Source organism: Crassostrea angulata, chromosome 3, assembly GCF_025612915.1.
Source record: "Crassostrea angulata isolate pt1a10 chromosome 3, ASM2561291v2, whole genome shotgun sequence".
In the NCBI taxonomy this organism is placed as follows: Eukaryota; Metazoa; Mollusca; class Bivalvia; order Ostreida; family Ostreidae; genus Magallana; species Magallana angulata.
This window is the reverse complement of record NC_069113.1, coordinates 42,575,755-42,599,877: the sequence shown is the minus strand read 5'-3', so window position 1 is coordinate 42,599,877 and position 24,123 is coordinate 42,575,755. Positions and strand designations below refer to the sequence as shown.

Here is a 24,123-nt window from a genome sequence, read left to right as displayed (position 1 = left end):
CGGAAAATGAATGAAAGGTTTTGCATATGCGTATATTGAAATTTTAAAATGGGATTTAAAAAATGTGGCGTTTTTTTAAAATAAGAATAACAATTTCTGAAATTGATGAATTAGATTTATTCATCTCCATTTTGAATTACTTTGTGTATCTTATTTAAAATTAGGAAAATAGAATTTTAAAAAAAGTTTAATAAAGATGTATACAAGGTCAATCAATCGGATTGAATGAAACAAGTTTGATAATTCTATATTCATGACTATAATACATTTTCAAGTATGTCCTTGTAATGAAACAACAATATGAACTTTATTTACGTCTAGAGTTCTTTTTTAAAGTAAGGTATTTCTTAATTTCGTTTAAATACGAGAAGAAAGATAACATTTTAGCACTCCAATATTGACCAATTCACAGAAATACAAATTTATTTTTCTTTCACAGCCGGCCTGATGTGTTGATTTTGCGTTTTAACAGAAGTGGATTTAATAAACCTCTCTAGAATCTGAAGAGCCCCTTTTAATGTGTCTGATTTTTACAACTTTAAACAGCGCACACACAGTAAGTGAAATTAAGTTAATCCTCACTGTTTTAATGGCGACCGAGAGCAAAAACATTGGGGGGAGTAGGCAAACACACGAAGAAAACGTTTAATCAACATATTTGAATTCCATGGACTTTCCAAAGGAAGAACTTTGATATTTAACCATTGAAGCGAACACCGGATAAAGCCATGTTTTTACTCGGATTTTATGTTCACCCTACGTGAATATCGTTATGTGTATCGACAAATTAAGATCGTTAGCCCAAGAACACTTCAACTTTATTTATGCAAACAAGTGGAAAATTGGAATACGATTTACACTCGTTACCGGCTTATGGGCTCTCGTAAGATCAAATTTAATTCCACAAAATGCTGAGTTAATCTTTTAACGAGTGACTAGTCAACGCAATTTGTTCAAAGTAGCATTATACGTGTAGCGACTGTGAAATTTATCACTAATAGAGCTTAGCAAATTGAGCGTGTGGTGGACTAAATTGTTAATTGTAAATGTTAAATTAAATTGAAATTTTAATATTTAATTCTACTTTAATTGGCGGAATTGAAGAGTTTTCGGACTACTAAGAATGTCTGTTCCTTATAGTTTTAGGGTATTTGTGATGTTCTTTTTGTAAGCATGAGCCGTTTGGCCTGAAAGTTTCGGGTATAAATGGTTTACGGGCACTTTGACATGCCAGAATCAACGCCTGTCTAAGAACCACGTCGCCAGGCTTCTTTAGTGAAAAAGTACGCTTTTATAAGCAAATATTTCTGTAATAAGCAGATAATCGTGTAGGACATAAGTAATAAATTGGCAACCTTTTGAACGCGACGTACTAAAATTAATGAAATTGTAACCGTAATTTGCTTTATGATTTTACATGCATGTAAAAATACTGGTACATGATGAATAATTTATGTGTTAGGTACTGCAGAATATATGGTATTTTAAATGCAATATTTTTTTTTATCTTTGGAAATATATTTTCTTGCAGATCACATTATATATGGGATCCTAGATTCCTTGAAAACGGAACTTCAGTTTACTGTGTATAATACAGCGGTCTGTATTTGTGTGATGTTTTTTTAAATTCCATTTTCCTTCCCTCGATCTGCAGAAAGGTTTATTTTTTATGAAAAAAAAATTAAAGCTTGAATTTTATTTCTAAATAGTCGCATCTTACGTAATCCAAGAGGACGCCAGAGTAGTGGGAGACGATAAAGAACAAAACCATTTTATGTAATTATATAATGGAGGACGAAATAAATCCGGGCACCTGCCGCTTCAGGTAGGGATAGCTGCCTCTGGACCCGTAAAGCCAGCCTTAACGAGCCCCGTGTTATTGTTAGACCGCGGTCAGTGACGACCGGGACTAATTCCTTGTGACGGCTGCACAGCAAGTTCTCCCCCTGGGTACCCAGATTCAATACACAGAAAATTCTATAACACGGATAAAAAGTAAAAATAACCTCACAGAAGGACACAACATATTTTTAGGGACAATCTACTTCAAGTAAAGTTTAGGTAGGATATCATGTAAAGTTTAACACATTCTTGCAAATGATCTGAAAAATCCTCTGCAGATGTATCAAACATGTAGGAACTGTTAAGCTCCTAAATAATATCATTTCTATTTTTCTTGGATAAAAACAAATATTATTCAGAACACTAATACTTTAAAATAGGGGGAAAGGAATTGGGATGAATACATGTACATTTTGGATTTTTTTCCAACGGTACACGTTTGTTACAACGCACTTTGAAATATTACGCACCATAATTTTTTTTTACAGTGCGTTAATATTAGGACCAAGTCAACGCACTTTGAAAAAATTTTTTCAAAGTGCGTTGATATCGTCGATATTAACGCACTTTGAAAAAAAAATTGTTCCGGGTTTAGTCGAAATAATATATAATTTTAGATACAATAAATGATTTTTTAACCTTGTGTAGCTTAATGGGATACATTTTAGAAATAAACCTATGTATTTTCAGCTAACTTGATAAAACAGTTTCTCAATTAGATTTTTTTCCTTTTCTCATTAGCTTACGTAGTTTGACAATTTACATAAAAAAAAAAACAACTCGGGAGATTTAAATTATCCAAATATGACATAAACTGCATCGCTTAGCAACTGCAATTTCCTTTTTTGTGCATGCAGCAAACTAACTAATTATCTGGTACATTGTGCTGTGCCAGAAACAAAAATGATAATTTTTTTTTATTGATAATGGATATAATGTACAACATATTTAACTGTCTTCAAGTGCATGTACTTGTAAACAAACATTATGTGAAGAAAGGATACGTTAGCTATGGTTATCATATGGATGGCTATTTCTCTCTCTCCCGATATGATACTTAAGTTTACCAGATATTATAATAATATACAACACGGCTGTTCTGAGACATTGCTTAAACGATTTTTCAGAGAAAATAGAAATAAGTGATGCGTCAAATGGGCCGCAAAAAATATAATTGTTGTATGAATCATTGGTCGTTTACATAAAAACACACTAAAAAGAAGAAAATAAAAGTTGGTTGTACTAATTTTTATGGTAAATTTTTATATACTTTCAGCAACTTGTTTTGAAGTTTAACATTTTACAATTATCATGAAGAATCAAGTTTGTTACTGTAAGCATTTCTAACGGTAATTGTATGATCATTGCCATAGTATGAAGTAATGGAGAACGCATTGATTTGTACATTACTCTAATACAAAGTTCAAATCATCATTTTTCTCTTGGAGATTATGTATTTCAAACCATTTTGGTTTTTTGTTGTTGCATTGTATTGAATTAAAACTCAATGCATTAGTTTATATGATTTCAAGGGACCCCATGATAAAATAAAGATGGATTAGTTCAAATTTTCCGGTCAATTCAAAATTTCATTTATGTCATATTTTTGCGTAAATAATTGATATGTATGTCATTTCATGATATTTTCTACCACATTTTACATGGAGATATAATAAATATACATACAAAGTCATTTTATTTGACACGGCGTATAGAAATTCAAATATATCATTTACATAAAATTTAATGACATTCAGGTCTTTAGTATTTCAGGTCTTTAGTATGTCCCGCATACCTATCCCGATGCATTGTTTTGAAAAGAACTCCGAAATTTTCCGAATAGATTATAGTCTCGATAATAACGCGCCAAGCACGACAGTCTACTAAGTATGACCTATTTTTAATTTACGAGTAAAACAAAAAATATGTGATATTAACATATTTCTACATGCAAATTAATTTTTAATTCATAAAAAGAAGCATAATATTAATTCTATTAAAAAAGAACTATCCCGGAGAAACGCAGTAACAATATTTAAATGTATATCAAATAACGCCTTCCGGCGGCCCGTTATAAATGCAAAGCAAACTGAGGGTGTTCTGTCTTTATCAGTGTTTTTCAGACAGCCCCCCCCCCCCCCCCCAAAAAAAGCAAAATTTGATAAATTTTATTATTAAAAATGTTCAATAACATATTAGATTTTTATTAAATTTACCACAACCAAAATTAATAAAGAAATTAAAAAGGGGGTCCTCCAAATCTTGGTAAAAAAAATCGCTTCATGCTCAAACATCTATATTTCATACAGATGTGATTTTATAGCATGCGTTCAACTACAGAATAATAGATTTTTAAAAAAATTAATAAATAAAAAATTGGAATAAAAAATCAACTTCTAACAAAAAAACGAAACATACGTCTCGGTAGGTTTTGAACTCAGGACCTGCGGGTCAAAAGACTGAAACTAAACCAACTAGTGTGATAGACACCCAGGTTTGCCGATATAAACGAATTTCAGAATGGGTTGACATTGCCATGATGTGACATACTGTCATAAAAAGTAAAGGTGTCAGAAACTGGCGAGCAGTTCGACTTGTGTACAAAAAAATTATATTCATAATGCACATTGTGAAAATTAAAACATGCCAGAGGAGCACAAGTAATGGATGTAGCAAAAAACCCTTTAAATTGTACATATCTTATTTTAGAATATATATCTTTGGTTAGATTTCGGATTCAGTTAAAATATATCTTACATAGCTTTTGATCATTTCTGTGTAAAAATAAAAACGTTGATGATGCTAGGAATAATCAGATAGAAATATTCCTACAAAAAGTAAATCTTCTTAAACCTATGAATTTTGAATTGTCTGACCAATAGTGTCTGACTAATTTTCATAGAATGATCCGTTTATTAAAGTTCTCCTTCGTCATAAATGATTGTACACATTTTCTTTCTTTTTTAACCTGTCACGTTTAACGTAACTTGTGTGGCCATTTTACATAATTAATTTTAATGTGAAATTAAAAAAAAAAAATTATCCAATGACAAAAGAGTTCTTATAAAAGTACTTATTTCTTGAGTTAGAAAAGATAAATAAATAACTTCGGTGGGGCAATCGGTTTTTAGAACGCAGTTCGCAGTTCGCAGTTCGCAATTGAATAGTGAACTGCGTTCTATAGAACGCAGTTCGCAATTCAAAATTTAGTGCGATTGAATAGTGAACTGCGTTCTATAGAACGCAGTTCGCAATTCAAAATTTAGAATTCATATTTGGGGCCCGCTTGCCTTATAAGCAATTGAATAGTGAACTGCGTTCTATAGAACGCAGTTCGCAATTCAAAATTTAGAGTTCATACTTGGGGCCCGCTTGCCTTATATGCAATTGAATAGTGAACTGCGTTCTATAGAACGCAGTTCGCAATTCAAAATCTAGAATTCATACTTGGGGCCCGCTTGCCTTATATGCAATTGAATAGTGAACTGCGTTCTATAGAACGCAGTTCGCAATTCAAAATTTAGAATTCATATTTGGGGCCCGCTTGCCTTATATACAATTGAATAGTGAACTGCGTTCTATAGAACGCAGTTCGCAATTCAAAATTTAGAATTCATACTTGGGGCCCGCTTGCCTTATATGCAATTGAATAGTGAACTGCGTTCTATAGAACGCAGTTCACTATTCAATTGCATATAAGGCAAGCGGGCCCCAAATATGAATTCTAAATTTTGAATTGCGAACTGCGTTCTATAGAACGCAGTTCACTATTCAATTGCATATAAGGCAAGCGGGCCCCAAATATGAATTCTAAATTTTGAATTGCGAACTGCGTTCTATAGAACGCAGTTCACTATTCAATTGCATATAAGGCAAGCGGGCCCCAAGTATGAATTCTAAATTTTGAATTGCGAACTGCGTTCTATAGAACGCAGTTCACTATTCAATTGTATATAAGGCAAGTGTATATAAGGCAAGTATGAATTCTAAATTTTGAATTGCGAACTGCGTTCTATAGAACGCAGTTCACTATTCAATTGCATATAAGGCAAGCAGGCCCCAAGTATGAATTCTAAATTTTGAATTGCGAACTGCGTTCTATAGAACGCAGTTCACTATTCAATCGCACTAAATTTTGAATTGCGAACTGCGTTCTGTAGAACGCAGTTCACTATTCAATTGCGAACTGCGAACTGCGAACTGCGTTCTAAAAACCGATTGCCCTTAGGTGGCACGGGATAGTTTTTTTTTTTTATACATTTCATTGTAGCCAGGGGATGTCTGTCTTCGGAACTCTGTTACTAGAATTTCCTCAGTTCCCATTCAGCACAAATACCTTTAATTCACTCTTTATAAGGCCAATCACCAATTTCTGAAGAAAATTACCAGTCAAATCCTGTAAAATTTTCTACATACTGGTTTTTATGAAATTTTGACCCTTTCATATTTCGCTAATTTTCATAATTTTTCAGCTTTTTAGACCCCCCCCCCCAGCCAATTCCCTGCAGAGAGTTGACCTTCCGTACCCTGTGCATGTTGCACCATCACGTGTCAGAAACTTACCGGTGTATAGTTTACAATGTCCAATCCACCTACTTTTCGTGTTATTTAACCTCACGTCTGTAACTTGCAATTTCACTGTGTAAAGTCAACACAACAGTCATAGCCGCAGGTCTCGCATTTTACTTCTGAATCTCATGTACCTATCATATGGGGCCTACATATTGCATATTAATTTTACAAGAGACATCCCTCTAACTAATGATAATCATAAAAAATCATTTCATGAATTTTAGCGACACTCATAAGCCTTATAGACCGTACAGCAATTCTCAATTTTACAAAAATATTGACCGGGTACTTTATCCGAAACTGTCCCTTGCTACCTTAAAGGAATCTGGGACATAGAAGTGTTTTTATCCGAGTAATTTAAAAAAAATGAGTTTACGAATCCTTTTATTCAATCTTTTACAGTTCATTCGGTAATTTGAATTATTACTAAAAAAAATTCAAAAATGAAAAAAAAAAACGCTCTACGTAATGTTTTTAAAGTGTCGTACAAGCAGTTATAACGCTAGCGGATTGATTAATTGCAGCAAGCAAATGAACGAAACTTTCTTTTTTTTCAGGATTGAATTTAACAAGTATTCACACGAATTAAATTAGGGTTGGGGCATTATACACGTGCAAACCGCATCAGGTTAAATGATTTGTAATGTATAACACTGAATGATGTAAATTTTGAATGCTTTTGGGCCAGCAAAATATTATATATCGCATTACTAGTATTTATTATTTTGGCCGAAATCAAATAAAACTTTTTCGAAGACAGCACTTCTCTGTAAAATCAAGACAGCCCACGAATCCAGACCAATAACAACTAAAAACGGTTGTCAGAAGTGGGATTCGAACCCACGCCCACATTCGTGGACCAGAACACCCGCATTCTCCGAGTGGAGAACGAAGAGTTATCTCTCTTGAGTCTGGCGCCTTAGACCGCTCGGCCATCCTGACAGTTGTATTACTACCCTGATTTATATCATCCAGTGTATTGTGATAAATTGCAATATCATTTATTAAGATATATAGCTGTATGGTCGTCACCATTTATAGGTTATGTTTACTTTCTTTTGACGAAGAGCTCTAGAGATATAAAAAATGTTAAAATTTTCAAGCTAAATAATTTGGATTATTTCTTTACTTATATTATTTTATTGTCAAACATATTTCATCTGAAAAGTTTAAGATGATAATCCGAGTACAATATTTTTTAACAACCCAGTGCCTCCTTAAATTTCGAGTTAATCCTATCAGACATGGGAGTTGTAGAGTACATATTTGTAAGATATACATGTCAAATCAAAATATAATTTATCCAACTAAATGTATTCATTTCATTCAGAATAACCGTACTAGGCTTTTACAATATATGAAATGAGAGAAAATTTACAAAAGAAAAAAGACATTTCGAAAATGACATTAAAAATGCAGATTTCTAATCAGCGATTATATGTACATGTAATATAAGAAATTTTCTCCTCAAGCAGTCTCAGGTAGTAGGAGGGGTTATACTGCAAACTGCTGTAAATTAAACTCATGCCAAATAATAAAGAAAATAAAAACATTGCAATGATCATATCCCCCTCCACCCCCACCCCCCATGACATAGAATAAAGCGGATATCATAACTTATCCATATTTGGGAGGCACGTCCGCGTCATGTCTAACGTCACTTGCATGATTCATATAAAATTATTTCTTACAAAATTAATGCACATTATTTAGATTCGAATCAGGGGTTTTACTTAAAAAAATTATTGAGAAAAAAGCAGAATGCGTCAAATTCTATGAATTTTTTGTGGTGGAAAAGATAATTTCTACCCCATCTAGGTTCCATTGATGATATATATACAGAAAACATACTTCATATGGATAGTCGGTCTTTACTGTAGAATAGAAATTTGACATGCCTCTGACCTACTGGTATCTACAACATTTTATGAAACTGCTCTGTAATTGTTTATCTAAATTGTAGTTGAGTGAAAAAATTTAAGCACCACTTAATTTGTTTTTAATATCATGGTTTATTTTCCCTCTGTACTAAAGGGAATAGAAAATGGTTAATGGGAGGGGATAATCCGATATACTTTCGTCACCTTAATGAAATATACAACAAGGCAATTCACATTACTCGAATTTTTTTTAAAAGTAAAAATAGAAAATCAAATTTAGATTTGATTTAAACTTACACCAATACAACACATGTGTAAAAAATGATTATATTCGAGCTTTGTTTACAAAACAAAGAATTATGACCACTCTATCTTGCTTATAACTTGATATTTGACTTTCAAATTTTGACATAGCATCAAAAACTTCTATATTTATCAGTTTAAACATTGAAAATGGAAAATAAAATTTGAAAATTTTAAGTCAAATCGTGTCCAAGTCCCTTTAATTACATTTTTCACCAATTGATCAAAACTGTTGATACTTTAGAGGCAGCAAAATACATGAATCATGACACAACAATCAAATAGAAATCATTTTGTAGACAGCACTTTAATTACATTTTATACCGATTGATCAAAACTGTTGATACTTTAGAGGCAGCGAAATACATGAATTATGACACAACAATCAAATAGAAATCATTTTGTAGACAGTACTTTTCCGGGAAAGCCCACGCATACCACGAATCCGGACAAAAGTTGTGGCTATTTTTGTGAAGATGAACATGAAGAAGAAAAAAGCTATTTGTCAGAAGTGGGATTCGAACCCACGCCCACATTCGTGGACCAGAACACCCACATTCTCCGATAGGAGAACGAAGAGTAATCTCTCTTGAGTCTGGCACCTTAGACCGCTCGGCCATCCTGACATATATCAATAAAAAACAATATTTACTTCTTTTGATTTAAAATTAATTTTATTAGTCATAGGAGTGATATTGCTGATAAAGAAAGTGTTTGTAAGACAATATATGATAATTTATTACGTCAATATTCTTTTCATTAAAAATTACATGTATCATATAAAGCTTTAATTTCATTCTTTATATGATATCGGAGTTATTATGTGATATTTAAAGAAATATCAACAATATGATCGACGGTCAAGAATAGCACTGAAGTACGAATTATTTCGCACAATTTCCTAATCCTTGAAAAACGAATTAAGATTTTAATTCGTGTGATAAAGTACGGATTTAACCACCGTTTATTTATTTTTTTTTTGTCGTGTGATGGTTTTGAGACATCAGAAATCGATAAATAGCATTAAAGGAAACACAGATTTTCTTCTACGTACGATACAAAATTTATCAGTAATTACATGTATATGTACATGCACAAATAATGTAAAGGGGTTTTCTCTTCTTCAATCTCAGGTAGGGTAAAGGCGTATACTTATCTCAAGTCGAGAAAAAAAAATGAAAATAATAATTGTAAAATATGAAAATGTTTAATAACTGTAAAAATGATATAAGACATCGAAAATAGCTTATTTATATACATATTTGAAATCAGATCATGTATGAAGTCACGTCATATATATATGATCTATATATATATATTTGTACAATATGAGTTTAAAATCAGGGCTTGTTCTGATCATTACAAACACAAGATATATTCACTTGTTAATTTGTTGAAAACGAAGCAACAACAATTATATAATTTTCTTTTTGTGATTAAAAAGACCATATTCACTCCATGTAGATTTCATATTTTAGAAAAGGGAAGAACTCGTTAGGTGTGCGGACTTGCTTTTGATCCTTTTGAATATGTTCCATTCAATTAATATTTTAGAAGACATACCTTTCACCAATAGTCACTCTTTGCAGCTAAATAGAAGCCCGAAACCTTTACTGTCATAGAACTAGAAACCATCAGATATGGTTTTCCAAACCACGGACCAGGGCTGCGTTTAACAAAAGAACTTACGACAATGTCGTACATGTACAAGATAGATATTTTCAACATTATGGAACAAGCTTTAATGTATGAAATTAAAAAAAAACACACCAAAAAACCCAGTAATTTACAGCTATATTTTGAATTCTATTTATTTTGAATTCTATTAATTATAATTATATCTTTTTTTATATTGATTAATATCTGATTTATAAGTATTCAATATTTTGTCATAAGTCGTAAGTTCTTTTGTAAAACGAGGTCCAGATCAGCCCCAACTCGGTCAGCGGACAGAGACGCAAGTTGATCGTTTCTAGTTCTGGCGCTTTAGACCAATCGGCCATCTATGTTCTCGAATAATCCAGCAATGCATTTGAACACTTTTCTGTGAGACTAGTACGCCGCATATATGTGTCCTTAATATTTTTAAATATTTTAAAAGCCTTCATCAATTTGTCCAGAGATGAGATGCGATGTGACATTATATTAGTATACATGTAAAAATGGTTGAGTAGAATAGTTTTTAGAATTTGAGCAATGAATGATTGCATAATAACTGTTATCGTCTAAGTATGAGTACATTTGTGCTTTTTATAATCAAAAGAAAAAGAGAAAATAGTTGTCAGAAGTGGGATTCGAACCCACGCCCACATTCGTGGACCAGAACACCCGCATTCTCTAATAGGAGAATGAAGAGTTATCTCTCTTGAGTCTGGCGCCTTAGACCGCTCGGCCATCCTGACATTGCTGTGAAAGCTTTTTTTGATTGTCAAATTATTGAGACATATTTTTGCAATATTTTTCTTCACTTTTATACGCAGAATTTTAGTTTTTAAGTTACCTGTGTTTAGAAAATATAAGTCGGGCAAAAAGATTAATCGTCACCAAATAAAGGACTAAAATATTTGGTTTAAGACCATACCAAATAAAATCTATCTATCTAGAGTTACATGTACCTTAATGATTCATTATACAAAGCTTCCTAAACACTAGAGTTTTATATCGCATATTAACCGTATATTGGGTTATCTGGTTCATTTTCAACATAGGGTAGCCTAGGAGCCACCCCCACCCCCTAGAAACACCTTTTAGGTTGTATGGGACATCTGTCAATATTAATTTAGATAAAAGTACACGTACATGTTACATTGTAATTTAAATACTTTCACTGGTTTAGATTTTTCAAATTTTACAACATTTCACAAAAAATACGTTTTAAAATTTTTTGGAAAGGTTTAAAATTTAAAATACTGATCGGGATTCGAACATGACTCTCAGATTCGTAATGAACCCCCTAACCCAATGCGCTACACTGTTAGGTAATAATTGCGGGAAATAAAATTACACTTGATTTTACTTTACTGTTTATTCGATAAATAGTACGTTACAACATGGAGGTGTCCCGTACCACCTTTAAAACAAAACATCGGCCCCTCTTAAATTTTATCTTTGTCCTTTCTTAAAATTTCAGATTGTAACAATGGAAAAAAAAATGTTGGTTGTCTTTAGAAAGGATTTTTTAAAATGTGTTTCTATACATGTATCTCTAGTAAAAAAGCATGCGCATTCGGTTTTAGAGTGATTATTAGTGTATCGGATCACCATGCCAGGATTTTTTATTGGTAAAAATTTGAGTTTTTTAAAGTTACAAGCAATGAAGCAATTATATTTGAATACAACAAAAATCGACGAATGAACCAAGTCACGAACATTTAAAATGCCGGCATCAACATGATTTTTAATAATACATTGTAAAATCTGTTTGTCGAATATCAAGCAAATATTAAAATCAATATTCTAATTACATGTACATAAAAGTACATGTTTATATATGGAGTCAAGGAATAAAAGATAAAGGTCATCATGAAACACTTTTAGCTTTCCTATAGACTGAATCATAATTATACGTCGAAGGGAAAGACTAGTCTTGGGTATCTCCACCAGAACCAGATCCATAAGTTATGATTTCCCATGTACATTTGTTATACGGAATTTTTAATTAATATATTTGTGTTCGTATCATGGAAATTTCATTTCAGGGCTATACACTGACAATGTCAGAATGTATAATAATTTTAATACATATTTACATCCACCAAGCATGTATCCCTCTATTTCTAACCACAGATGTTTGAGGACAGGAACCCTACCCTTCAGAGGCTCAGTTGTCGGATAGTGGACTGGAGTTCTTTATTACATTTGTATTTGTTATCGCAGACAAAAATGATTAAAATTAGTAATCTAAAGCGTATTTCTGTGGACAAACTGATCTCACACCGGTGTTAATGCGAGAAACCTTTTACATATATGTACTTATTTTCAATATGATTTCAACTATCTCATCTATTTTTAAAGCTCTTCATAGAATTTTGAATTTGGAGACGAGAACACATATTACCGCATGTAGTCCTTTATCATAATAGTTTGTAAATTCTCGTATAAAAATTATTACATTTCTACATAAATCTAAATATCAATCGAAATGAAAATGAATTTTATGGACCGCATGACTCTCCACAGATTCAGCTATAATTTGTAACAACAGCGATGTTTGGTCGGGGTCACGAAGTAGTGAAAGTGTGAATTTATAGATGGACATACGTCTTTTAAGTGAGAAAAAATAACTGTCAGAAGTGGGATTCGAACCCACGCCCACATTCGTGGACCAGAACACCCGCATTCTCCAAGAGAAGAATGAAGATTTATCTCTCTTGAGTCTGGCGCCTTAGACCGCTCGGCCATCCTGACTGACTAATTTAAACTAATATGTGCGGTTTTTTTTTAAATAATAAAAGCAGCACGTACTTTTAATTTGAATTATTCATTATTCATATACATGTATTGATTTCACTTGTGTATTGCAAAAAAATTATAGTTTTTAGGAAAACAGACGATCGAACCTGCCGTCTTGACAAACATTATTGACGCCAAAGAGTAAGGCATTAATTACATAGATAAACATGGACGAAACAATATAACCAACAACGTTCAATATCAAATGGATTTTAATGAATACATTATGTACGGCCATGATAAGAAGTAAAGGTGATTGTTTTAATAATTCGCGTAGAAAGATTTTGGCACATTAAAGATATCATATTTATTCCTCGGTTATCCGCTAGGTGTCGCCCTCGGATTCAGAAGATGAGCTGTCCGTCAATTTCTTCAATTCCTCTGCTAAATCGCTCTTCGTCCTGAAAGTACGTTTATAGTATTTAAGGAGATGCATGAGCAAATCTAATTACTCAGAACAAATGACACAGGCAGAAAAGTTATATTCAATGCACTCCATACACGATCCATAAAATACCAGAAATGTGTTATGAGTTATCGGGTAACATTTTATCACTTATTTTAAAAAATTGAAAATAAGGCTTTGAAGGTTTAATGTTTCTTGTTTTTTTATATGAGAGACAGCTTTGGTAATTGCATTCATAGTTCATACGCAAAACGCATAATAATACACATGTAATACTTTAATCATCCCTTATACCTACCTTGGTTGCAATAGGTGGTCTGGAACTGTTTTGGGTCGCTCCGTTTTTCTTGATGAGTTAGACATTGGTCTGGCAGACATTTGTGAAGCCGGGCGTGACGTATTTGATGCCGGTCTGGATCTTGCATTTGACATTTTAGAGGCGGGTCGGGAGTTTGACTTCTTGTGTCCAAATGGCAGTTCCGCGCCGATTTTTTCTATGCGCTTGAGGTATTTCTTTTCGCCGAGTTTCAATTCACTAAAATTAAGAAATTAATTCATCATTAGAATTATAGACGTTTATCGTTGAGCTGGATTTTTGATATCTTGTTCAATTATTATTTATTCACGTTTCCATATCAAGAACATTTTAGTTGCAGGCTTTTAGTTTTACGGGAAAATTAGAGTCTGTCAACCCGAATTTCCCCGTAGAGGTATACATGTATATGTCTGCAGATAGAGATGCATTCAAAAGATGGAAACTTTACCCAAAATCGATTTCACCATCAGCATCGACGTCTAACTTTTCCACGAGCTGTTGGATTTGTTCATCGTTCATTGGAATCCCAGCTTTCTGCAAAATATTAACACAAAGCCTTAATTAATGTCGAATTCCACCAGAACACAACAATGAAAAGTCACGTGATTTTGCCCTACCTTGATTCCAGCAACGAACTCCCCCTCACTGATCGTCATACTCCTGTCTGTGTCAAACTGGAAGAACAAGTCGGCTAGTCGGAGTTTCCGTTCATGGACGTACTGCAGTAACCTCATCATGGGGTCATTCAGCACGGTCTCCATTCTCTGCTCCATTGAGTGATGAAGGATGTCAGAGGCGATGACGTAGCCGCCATGTTTGACTTTGAACTGTGGTTTGAATTCGTTAATTTTTGCAAGGATCGGTAGAAACTGTCGAGGAACACACATGTCCTACAAAAGTTTAAAAACATAGGTTTTGATAACTCAAAATTCTTATTTTCTTGTCAACGAAACATGTATTTTATAGATTTTCGATGTAGTTTTCATTCTAGATTATAAGCAATTGCCTTTTACAACTTAGTTACGGTCTAAATAACTATCATTCTCGGTAATTACCCGGAATTCTATAGATTGTAGACCACATTCTGGGTGCTCCAATATTGTTTGGACGGCGACAACTGGTCCTTCAAATGTTATAGGATTTCGACTCACCTATTTGATAGGATAAAAATTAATGATCTCATACAGCTGCACAACTTTTCACATATCATGCACTTAAATTTTTGTCAAAAAAGCTGCTCACATTTAATGATTTTATTGATTTACTGCTAGATAAGGCCTTCAAAACAAGCCCAAGTCCTGTCATTCCAATTCTATTGGCCGATATATTTAAATCAACCATGACGTCATTAGCTGATATTGCTGACGCAATCATCTCCGACCCAACGTCTTCTAATCCGTTCCATGATACATCCAAAACCTTCAGACAAGAATTTTCCTGAACAGAAAAATGAGATCTGTTACAATCATGTAAAAAAATTACGGTGTCTGTTAAGAATTTGCGTCATATTCTTGATAGACATAAAAATAAGCAATCGGAATACCTCTAGTCCTTTAGCGATTGCCTTTGCTCCATTTGGGCCAAATCCATTCCAGCTGATGTTTAGTGTTTCAATTGTGTCATTGTTACCTACGATCAAGTTAAAACATAAGTTAAATTTCAATTTTGATAGAATGGAATATACCTGAGTGTATTCGAAAGGTCTTTCTTGAAAAATCACGTTACAGATCAAATGTGCTTACCAATAGCCTCGCCTATAAGTTTACCACCATATTCTCCAAAATCATTGTGAGAAAGGTCTAATTCCTTTAATGTACATCTCTAAAATTAAGATTGTTAGTTAGTTATATTACGTCATTTATGCAACAGTAATACACAAAGGTCGTATTTTACATTCAATTGCAAGAGGGAAAATCAGACTTGGTATTAAAAGCAAAAGAAATCAGCTTATAGAATTTATTATACATACATAGTAAGACATCATTGTGTGAAATAAATGTGCATCCTGAGGTTTGAAATTGTTCCCTGCAAAAAGATAAATAAGACATTGTGAACACGTAGTGTATATATTGAAGTGCCGTAGTCCATTTAACTCGCATTACATGCAAGTATATGCTTTTTTCGGAGACACTTGATCATTCGGTTCAATAAACCTAATCTATATAAAAATTATTGATTTTGCGCATTACTTATTCCATTTCATTATTCGGCAGTGTTTAATATCAAGTGTCATTTTTAAGTTCACATTTCCAATCATATTCGGCCCATGCTGCGATTTCAACCTGCATTTAATTGTCCCGGTCATATTTTCATACCGAATTATAATTTATGTCGGTGTGTTTACTTGATTTGTACTCTGGTTATAGGTACACACGATCTTTAATCACTACCTGAAACATTGAGGGATATTATTGCGTCGTTTTCATTGAGCACCTCACACAACAGCTGGGCTCCGTACGTCTGCAGCTCATTGTCTGCCAAATTCTGTAAACAAAATCAAACCTGTCACTGCTTAAATCGCAATAGGTTTATTGGATAGAACATCATTCTGAAATATTTCAGTCAAGCTGGAAGGCCACTTAATAAACCAACTCATGTATATATTCGCATGCTACAAATATTCGATCGTTGTTTTCGCGGACATCTTGAAACACTGCAAATACTGATATATGTGTACCAAATTGGTAGGTTTACACTTCAATCGAGAAAAGGACTATATATGATAAGGGCCTAAAATGGCCCCCTAAAATGAACATCATCATTTTCCTATCATTCTTTGTTTTCTTTGTACAGATATGTATGTGATATGTTTACATAATATTCATTTTGGTTCAAGTGCCCACAATTTAGAAATATGACATTGTAAAGACAACCTTTTCCCGCCATTTTGGCATTTTTAGCGTAAAACAGCTTGTTTTCAAGCAGTTTTTCCTTCCGAAAACATAGAGCGCATTCTTGAACAAATAAAATATTTTAATCAGAGATGTATCTAGCCAAGACTAATAAGTGACAAAAATATTTTCCTTGTTCAAGCATGCGCTCTATATTTCCCATTCATAAGTAGATAAGAAAAATGCTAATTTTTGGCTAATTTTGATTGAATTATAGAAATGGCGACACTTCTGACGTCATATACTACCAGTGAGTGCAAATAAATCAAATAAATAGATGAAAAATATGTTTTATATCAACTCTTCTAAAAAATTAGTTAACATTTTATTGTACCCGAAACACTTAAAAATTGGCGAATTATGGGGGCCAAATTTAACTCTTATCATATATAGTTCTTTGTTGCAATTTTGATTTGAAATTGAGAAAAAATTGTTTTGCTTTATAAACGTTGGTTTACAGTAATTGAAAAAAAAATTTTTAAACGAAATAAATCGGATGCAAAATAGCAAGACCGGTGTACAGTTTTCGGGGCAATTTAGATAGACTTCCTTCATCTCCAAATGTGTTTACGGTTTTGGTTTGGAATTTCTTAATATTTCATTCAAACTAATTACTTTTTCAGCTTTTTTAATAGTTAAATAAATCCAAATTTAAAACAATAAAAAACAAATCAAGTTCCATTGACTTTTGACAATAGTGATGCTACCAGCACTGAGACGTTTTATAGACTATTGACAATAGTGATGTTACCAGCACTGAGACAGTCTATTTACTATTGACAATAGTGATGTTACCAGCACTGAGATGTTCTACTGACTATTGACAATAGTGATGTTATCAGCACTGAGACGTTCTATTGACTATTGACAATAGTGGTGTTACCAGCACTGAGATGTTCTATTGACTATTGACAATAGTGATGTTACCAGCACTGAGACGTTCTATTGACTATTGACAATAGTGATGTTACCAGCACTGAGACGTTCTATTGACTATTGACAATAGTGATGTTACCAGCACTGAGACATTCTATTGACTATTGACAATAGTGATGTTACCAGCACTGAGATGTTTTATTGACTATTGACAATAGTGATGTTACCAGCACTGAGATGTTCTATTGACTATTGGTAATAATGGTGTCAACAGCACTGAGATGTTCTGTTGACTACTGGCAACAGTGGTGTTACCAGCAATGAGATATTCTACTGACTACTGACAATAATGGTGTTACCAGCACTGAGATGTCCTATTGACTATTGACAATAGGGGTGTTACCAGCACTGAGATGTTCTATTGACTATTGACAATAGTGATGTTACCAGCACTGAGACGTTCTATTGACTATTGACAATAGTGGTGTTACCAGCACTGAGATGTTCTATTGACTATTGACAATAGTGATGTTACCAGCACTGAGACGTTCTATTGACTATTGACAATAGTGATGTTACCAGCACTGAGACGTTCTATTGACTATTGACAATAGTGATGTTACCAGCACTGAGACGTTCTATTGACTATTGACAATAGTGATGTTACCAGCACTGAGACGTTCTATTGTCTATTGACAATAGTGATGTTACCAGCACTGAGATGTTCTATTGACTATTGGTAATAATGGTGTCAACAGCACTGAGATGTTCTGTTGACTACTGGCAACAGTGGTGTTACCAGCAACGAGATATTCTACTGACTACTGACATTAATGGTGTTACCAGCACTGAGATGTCCTATTGACTATTGACAATAGGGGTGTTACCAGCACTGAGATGTTCTATTGACTATTGACAATAGTGATGTTACCAGCACTGAGAAGTTCTATTGACTATTGACAATAGTGGTGTTACCAGCACTGAGACGTTCTATTGACTATTGACAATAGGGGTGTTACCAGCACTGAGATGTTCTATTGACTATTGGCAATAGGGGTGTTACCAGCACTGAGATATTCTCGTTCTCCCTGAGCATGTCTATCAGGTACTTGATGCCGCTCTGTCCAATGTTGTTGCTGGACATGTGGAGTTCAGAGACCGTCTCACACAGCTACAAGGAAGGAGATATACAATGTACAGACAACAGATATCCTACGTGTTCTCGGTGTTTGTGAAGAGTGTGAAATAGAAGGATAAAAAAAGTATAAGAGATGAAGAAAGGCAGAGAGAGAGAGAGAGAGAGAGAGAGAGAGAGAGAGAGAGAGAGAGAGCAGGAAGAGAGAGAGAGAGAGCAGGAAGAGAGAGAGAACAGGAAGAGAAAGAGAGGGGCGAGTACATTATGTTATGGAAATATGATAATTGCTTATTTGATTATAATAATTACATCTAGTTACAAGTATGTTCAACTGCTAATCAAATGCAATGTGTAGTTTACCACAAGACCAAGGGCAACAGTTCTAGCGCCATCTGGACCCAGGTTCTGGTGGTTCAATTTCACGACCCCTGACGTCAGTCCTTTCAGGAAGGATGAAGATGGCGTCAGGTTAAATTTGTGACATGCTCTCATGTAAATCACTCGGGGACGTTCCTCCATTGGCACCGTATAACACCGAGGGTATTCTAATTAGTCAGAACAATAGCTTGTGAGATTATATTGCAACTGTTTGCTGTAATCATCCTTAATTATAAGAATTATAAATCGGCAAATTACACAAATAAATTGATCTCTTAATCTTCAAATAAAATTGAATATTCTGCTTTCACCTACTAATGAATACAGCTAGAAAAATTTTCTAGTAGTTTGCAGTTTTAGAAGACAACAAAATCAATACAAGTCCAAATCGCCAACAGTACACCCAGAAACCTATCTTCTATGGTCTGTTTTTTTTCCCAAAAGCTTAAGAATATTGAAATGGTTTGAAAAGAATGAAAAAAATGAAACAATATAAATATAATTATATATAAAGGGACTTGGACACGCTTTTAGATCAAAATTTTATTTTTTATTTTTTAGATATAAAATGGTTTACTTGCACATTTTGAATGATTGACCAAAATTTTAATGTTATAATTTAAGTTATAAGAGAGATACAGAGGTAACAATTCATTGTTATGTAAACAAAGCTCGAGTCTTACATTTTTTTACAAATAATGTAAAGTATAGAATTACCATTTCTTTAACTTAATAACTCATAAGAAACAAGGCAATGTGTTTATTAAATATATTATTAATAGAAGAAAGCAACATTTGATTGAAATTTATAACAATAAAACAATAACAGGGCTCGAGCTTTGTTTACAAAACAAAGAATTCCAAACTCCGTATCTTGCTTATAACTCAATACCTGACTTTCAAATTTTAACAAAGCATTAAAAATACCCATATTAACCATTCTAAACATTAAAAATGGAAAAACAAAGTTTGAAATTTTGAGCTCAAATCGTGTCCAAGTCCCTTTAAAAAGTATGCCACTATTGTGATGATGATAAACAATATGCTGGAAATATCAACAAGTTCAATAAAATTTTAAAAGAATTCAATGAAATCTTTTTATGAAATTCTATAAAGATACATGTGCTACAATCACCAGTGCTAGGAAAGCACCATGATTCTGATATACCAAAAATGGGATGAAAAGTGAACTACGACCTTTGAACTATGACCTTTCACCATCATTACCATGTCTCGGTTGTTTGCTCTTTCGGCTGGCCCGAATTAATTTACCTGTGTTTAGAACCTCAAAATAGTCAATGATTTTGTCTCCTAAAAAATCTGATAGCCAAACTTATCTAACAAGGTATTTTTTCTGAGATTTAAAATATCCCTACTCGCGACAGTACGCTGAAAGAAAGTGTTAAAGAAAATATATTTGCATTAAGGGGTCTTCTTACGAGACAAGCTTGTCGATAAATGTTATGACATCAACTTGCTACAAGTGTCCTCCATGTAAGAAATATCACTTTATAACTGGTTATCTGACAACTTTAGCCTCGTTTCGATGAAGGAAAATCGCGAAAGCGTCTCCACAAGAAGCCGTGTACAAATATCAAAGAGAAGGACATATTTCACTACCGACCAAAATTAAATATCACATATACCTGGGATGTATTTTAAGACATGTATTGAAAAACTGTGTCAACATATCTCTAATTCTTTGATCGAATGATATTTCAAAACGGGTCAACTATGTAGATCTTGTCTTTAAAAGGTGTTGTTGTCGTTCCTTTAAAATTGTGTAAAGTCAAACGGTAAAGGTCCTTGTGGAGTTTTTTGCTGTAATGTACTCAATACTTATCGCACTTACAGTTACGTAATAAAAATATCTTGAGTCTTATCAAAAGATTTAAAAGATTAATAGTCAGGTAAAAATCTTTCACCGTCTTTTAAAAAGTAATGAGCTACACGCAAAAATTAGTTATAAATGCTTGCAAAAATCGTCACCTTTTTCAATATGCCTTTGCTGATTATACAGAATATATTCAAATTATTAAATTCGAACTCGATCAGAGGAGGACATTGGGAGAAAAATTAAATATTCAGTCTAAATTCATGTGTCTACCATATAATGCAGCCCGTCATGCACAAAATTTTGATCACTTCAGTATTGAAGGAAAAAAAATTATCTATTGAAATTTTTGTTGGCCGCAGAATGACATGAGAACTGGATAACAACTAGGTTTGTTCTCGATTACTTTGCCAATTAGCGGGTTTAAATTAGTACCGATATTGTGTGTTTTTCTTCTAATAGAAACATTGATTTGCCTATTGTGGTTCCCTTCCTTTACAGTCAAAACCGGCAGTGCTCAGCTGAATCCATTGGTACTTTAGACTAAATCAACTTGTCAATTCTATTTGCACAGAACTCTTGCTTTACAATTTTCGTACATGTAACAAAAGTAAACCTCGATTCTCAACTATAAACACATTTTTACAGGCAAACAAAACTTAACGTTATTGCATAATTAAGCATCAATTGAATATTCTCAACTCTCGTCTAAGATCATGAAATACATAGACAAATATATACTACAAACGTGAACCTTTTCTGACATATGCATGTACGTATAGAAAAGAACAATTAGTCACTTACTCTCTTCCTCTAGATCCGTGTCGTAGTCTTCCGGTTCCGGAACATGTACTTCCGGTGCCCGGTTATTAGCTACGGTCACTTGCTTTATGGCGTTCATTTCTGCTTCCATTTCTTTCGCCACTTCAGGGGCACTTTTCTCATAACCCTTTACAGCACTGGTTTCCGAAATCATAATTCTACACCTCTATAGCTTGTCGTTTTAATTCTTCAGAGATGTCTTTATATTTATCTTTGATTACGATGTTTACACATAATCCATTCGGATGTATGGCGATTTCATTCAAACCTTTGTCACTCGTCGAGCACCTGAAAAGATGGATTTTCATATGATCAGAAAAACATATATTAATTTCCGATTGGGGGTTTAAACAATTTATCGAAGCGTTTAACTAGACAGGTTCCAGATGAAAATATAACGGGTTTGTAATTGCATCAGAATTTCAAGTTCCTTTCTGGGTTTGTCGTTGGTTCTCTATAGGGGGTTAACGATGAGAGAAAGTAGCGTGGAATCAATAAGAAAAGGGCCATTTATTCACCAAAAAGTAACCCGTACGGCGATCTGTTCTCTTCAAAATAAATCGATCACAGGAGGCCGACAGTTTAATACATTGTTTGAACGTGGTATTACTGAGATAAATGCTGAAGTGGGAGCAACCAAGAAGTTTTTGTATCTGAATAATGACTGTTGACTTAGTCCTTCTGTATCTTGTTAAGGTGACAATCCGGTCTATTTTACGCTTGTCTTTTAAAATAGTCAATTTGATAATATATCTTACAAATTAACACAAGGTAAATGTTGAATATACGAGAGTACATACATGTATTTCATTTGATTTCAGCCCCCCTCTCTCCAATACTTTAAAATATCTCTCTCTCTCTCTCTCTCTCTCTCTCTCTCTCTCTCTCTCTGGTATTTTTACTCACCACAAATAGTTAATCCTTGGAATGGTTAGTTTTCCACATAAGTTAACTAGAACTTTATCATCCCTTACTTTTTCGTTAGTTTTTAAATGAAAGTCCTTAAAAGTAGCTCAATATTAAGGCAGTTCGGGTGTTCATTCAACAGCTAAATAAAAAAGAGTAAATGAAGTTGTTCTTTAGAGGAACTTTCCTATCCATTTAAATTTCCGATAACCGTTTACTTATCTCAGGGCGTCCAACTGATCTTTATTAAAAGATTAGAAGACTGAAATATTAAGTCAGCGGCTGACAAATTTATATTACTTCGCACTTTCTATTCAGATATGACTTTTAATATCAAAATGTTCCAAGTAAATCTCTAAATGGAGAAGCATGCTTTATCAAAAAGTGGAGCTTACCGTGTCACATTTGCAAAGAATTCTTACAATCAAATCTGTTTTCTAGAAAAATATTTTTTCATTGCTAAAGCTTGTGTTTAAATACGTTTCATAAATGATCATGAAAACCTCGAAACGTAAAATTGTTCTATACGCAAAACTTCGTCGAGAGAATTTAAAATAAAAAACAACAAAAGAAACCATTCTTACCTGTGGCAGGGGTACATGTATCCCAAAATGACCGCTCCATATCTTTCTTGTATTGTCTACCTGTGTCTGAGGGTATTGAAAATACTTCACAGGGATTTAAGGATACCTTTATAGCTTAAAGAAAGGAAATATATGTTTCAAAGACCCACCTAAGAGAATAAATCAATATTTTCTTTTAAACTTTGTCAATAGTTTCTGCTCGCAGCGACCATGGGAGAATAATAATAGAAATGTACTTCTTTCTTCAAACTGTAATTGAACATAATTATCGTATTTTCCACCCAAGTCTATAAACACTAGCACAATTATAATTATTGGAAAGCAAATTCCTAACAACTCTTCTTGATTCGGGTTTTCGGCCCGTGTGACAAAACGTTAATGAGATGAGTAGAAGCGAAGTACTCAAGCCCATAGTGTGTAATTTACAACGGTTCCCACTAAACCCATATAGAATTTGTAACAAACCTGAAACAAATTCCATTAATATGGAAACATTGCCATGACTCAAGGAAAAATTATGAAATATGTTTACTCTTTTTATAAAATATCCTTTGGAAACTACCTTTGACTAAGAGCTCTGTAAAAAATATACAGGTATAATCCATCTAATTTCTGCTCTTATGGTCAGCTTTCTATAGAAAATTCTTTTATTTTATAATCTTTGATTGCATGAAAGATTAATTCTATAATCCATGCTGGTCCACCATAATCTTTAACCTCTTGTCAAGTAACCGCTTCCAGTCATTCTTACGTCATTTTAAGCGTTAAATACAGCAAGAATTTGATGGATTACTTTAATGTAAGTAAGTGTACGCGGTTTTTTATCATTGCTTCTCTAACCGTGATAATGAACACAGGGCTCAATGAATACATGTAATTGTTCTAGAAATGTTTGAAAACCTTTAAGTTATTATATTTCGGCTTGC

At 33.5% G+C, this 24,123-nt stretch overlaps 1 protein-coding gene and 4 non-coding genes across 7 annotated transcripts; all 5 read right to left on the bottom strand.

Annotated features, from left to right (window-relative positions):
- Positions 1-7,233: 7,233 nt before the first annotated feature.
- Trnal-caa (transfer RNA leucine (anticodon CAA)) lies at positions 7,234-7,356 on the bottom strand. Its single transcript has 2 exons — positions 7,319-7,356; positions 7,234-7,279 (listed from the first exon to the last, which is right to left on the bottom strand). It is a non-coding gene; the product is annotated as a tRNA-Leu (tRNA).
- A 1,744-nt stretch (positions 7,357-9,100) lies between these two features.
- Trnal-caa (transfer RNA leucine (anticodon CAA)) lies at positions 9,101-9,223 on the bottom strand. Its single transcript has 2 exons — positions 9,186-9,223; positions 9,101-9,146 (listed from the first exon to the last, which is right to left on the bottom strand). It is a non-coding gene; the product is annotated as a tRNA-Leu (tRNA).
- Positions 9,224-10,876: 1,653 nt separating this feature from the next.
- Positions 10,877-10,999, bottom strand: Trnal-caa (transfer RNA leucine (anticodon CAA)). Its single transcript has 2 exons — positions 10,962-10,999; positions 10,877-10,922 (listed from the first exon to the last, which is right to left on the bottom strand). It is a non-coding gene; the product is annotated as a tRNA-Leu (tRNA).
- A 1,882-nt stretch (positions 11,000-12,881) lies between these two features.
- Trnal-caa (transfer RNA leucine (anticodon CAA)) lies at positions 12,882-13,004 on the bottom strand. The gene is made up of 2 exons: positions 12,967-13,004; positions 12,882-12,927 (listed from the first exon to the last, which is right to left on the bottom strand). It is a non-coding gene; the product is annotated as a tRNA-Leu (tRNA).
- A 239-nt stretch (positions 13,005-13,243) lies between these two features.
- LOC128178476 (leucine-rich repeat-containing protein 74B-like) lies at positions 13,244-23,327 on the bottom strand. 3 transcript variants are annotated; one of them, XM_052845664.1, is made up of 16 exons: positions 23,198-23,311; positions 22,614-22,755; positions 21,690-21,995; positions 20,279-20,323; positions 19,034-19,218; positions 18,602-18,709; positions 16,162-16,255; positions 15,741-15,796; positions 15,514-15,592; positions 15,315-15,400; positions 15,014-15,208; positions 14,827-14,922; positions 14,389-14,661; positions 14,220-14,305; positions 13,754-13,990; positions 13,244-13,450 (listed from the first exon to the last, which is right to left on the bottom strand). In XM_052845664.1, exons 3-16 carry the CDS (start codon positions 21,859-21,861, stop codon positions 13,375-13,377), a joined length of 1,788 nt encoding a protein of 595 aa, XP_052701624.1. In that variant the 5' UTR covers positions 21,862-21,995; positions 22,614-22,755; positions 23,198-23,311; the 3' UTR covers positions 13,244-13,374. The 3 variants fall into 3 exon arrangements, with proteins under 3 accessions (XP_052701624.1, XP_052701626.1, XP_052701627.1); XM_052845666.1 differs by lacking the exon at positions 22,614-22,755 and having other exon boundaries at positions 23,198-23,327; XM_052845667.1 differs by lacking the exon at positions 20,279-20,323.
- Positions 23,328-24,123: the final 796 nt, after the last annotated feature.

Coding starts and splice junctions, on each gene's coding strand:
- LOC128178476 (XM_052845666.1), bottom strand. CDS start 21,861: ATGATTTCGGAAACCAGTGCTGTAAAGGGTTATGAGAAAAGTGCCCCT. Junction 16,256..18,601: donor ACGAGAATATCTCAGTGCTG/GTAACACCCCTA, acceptor TTTTGTTTACAG/AATTTGGCAGACAATGAGCT. Junction 13,991..14,219: donor GATGGTGAAATCGATTTTGG/GTAAAGTTTCCA, acceptor TCTTAATTTTAG/TGAATTGAAACTCGGCGAAA.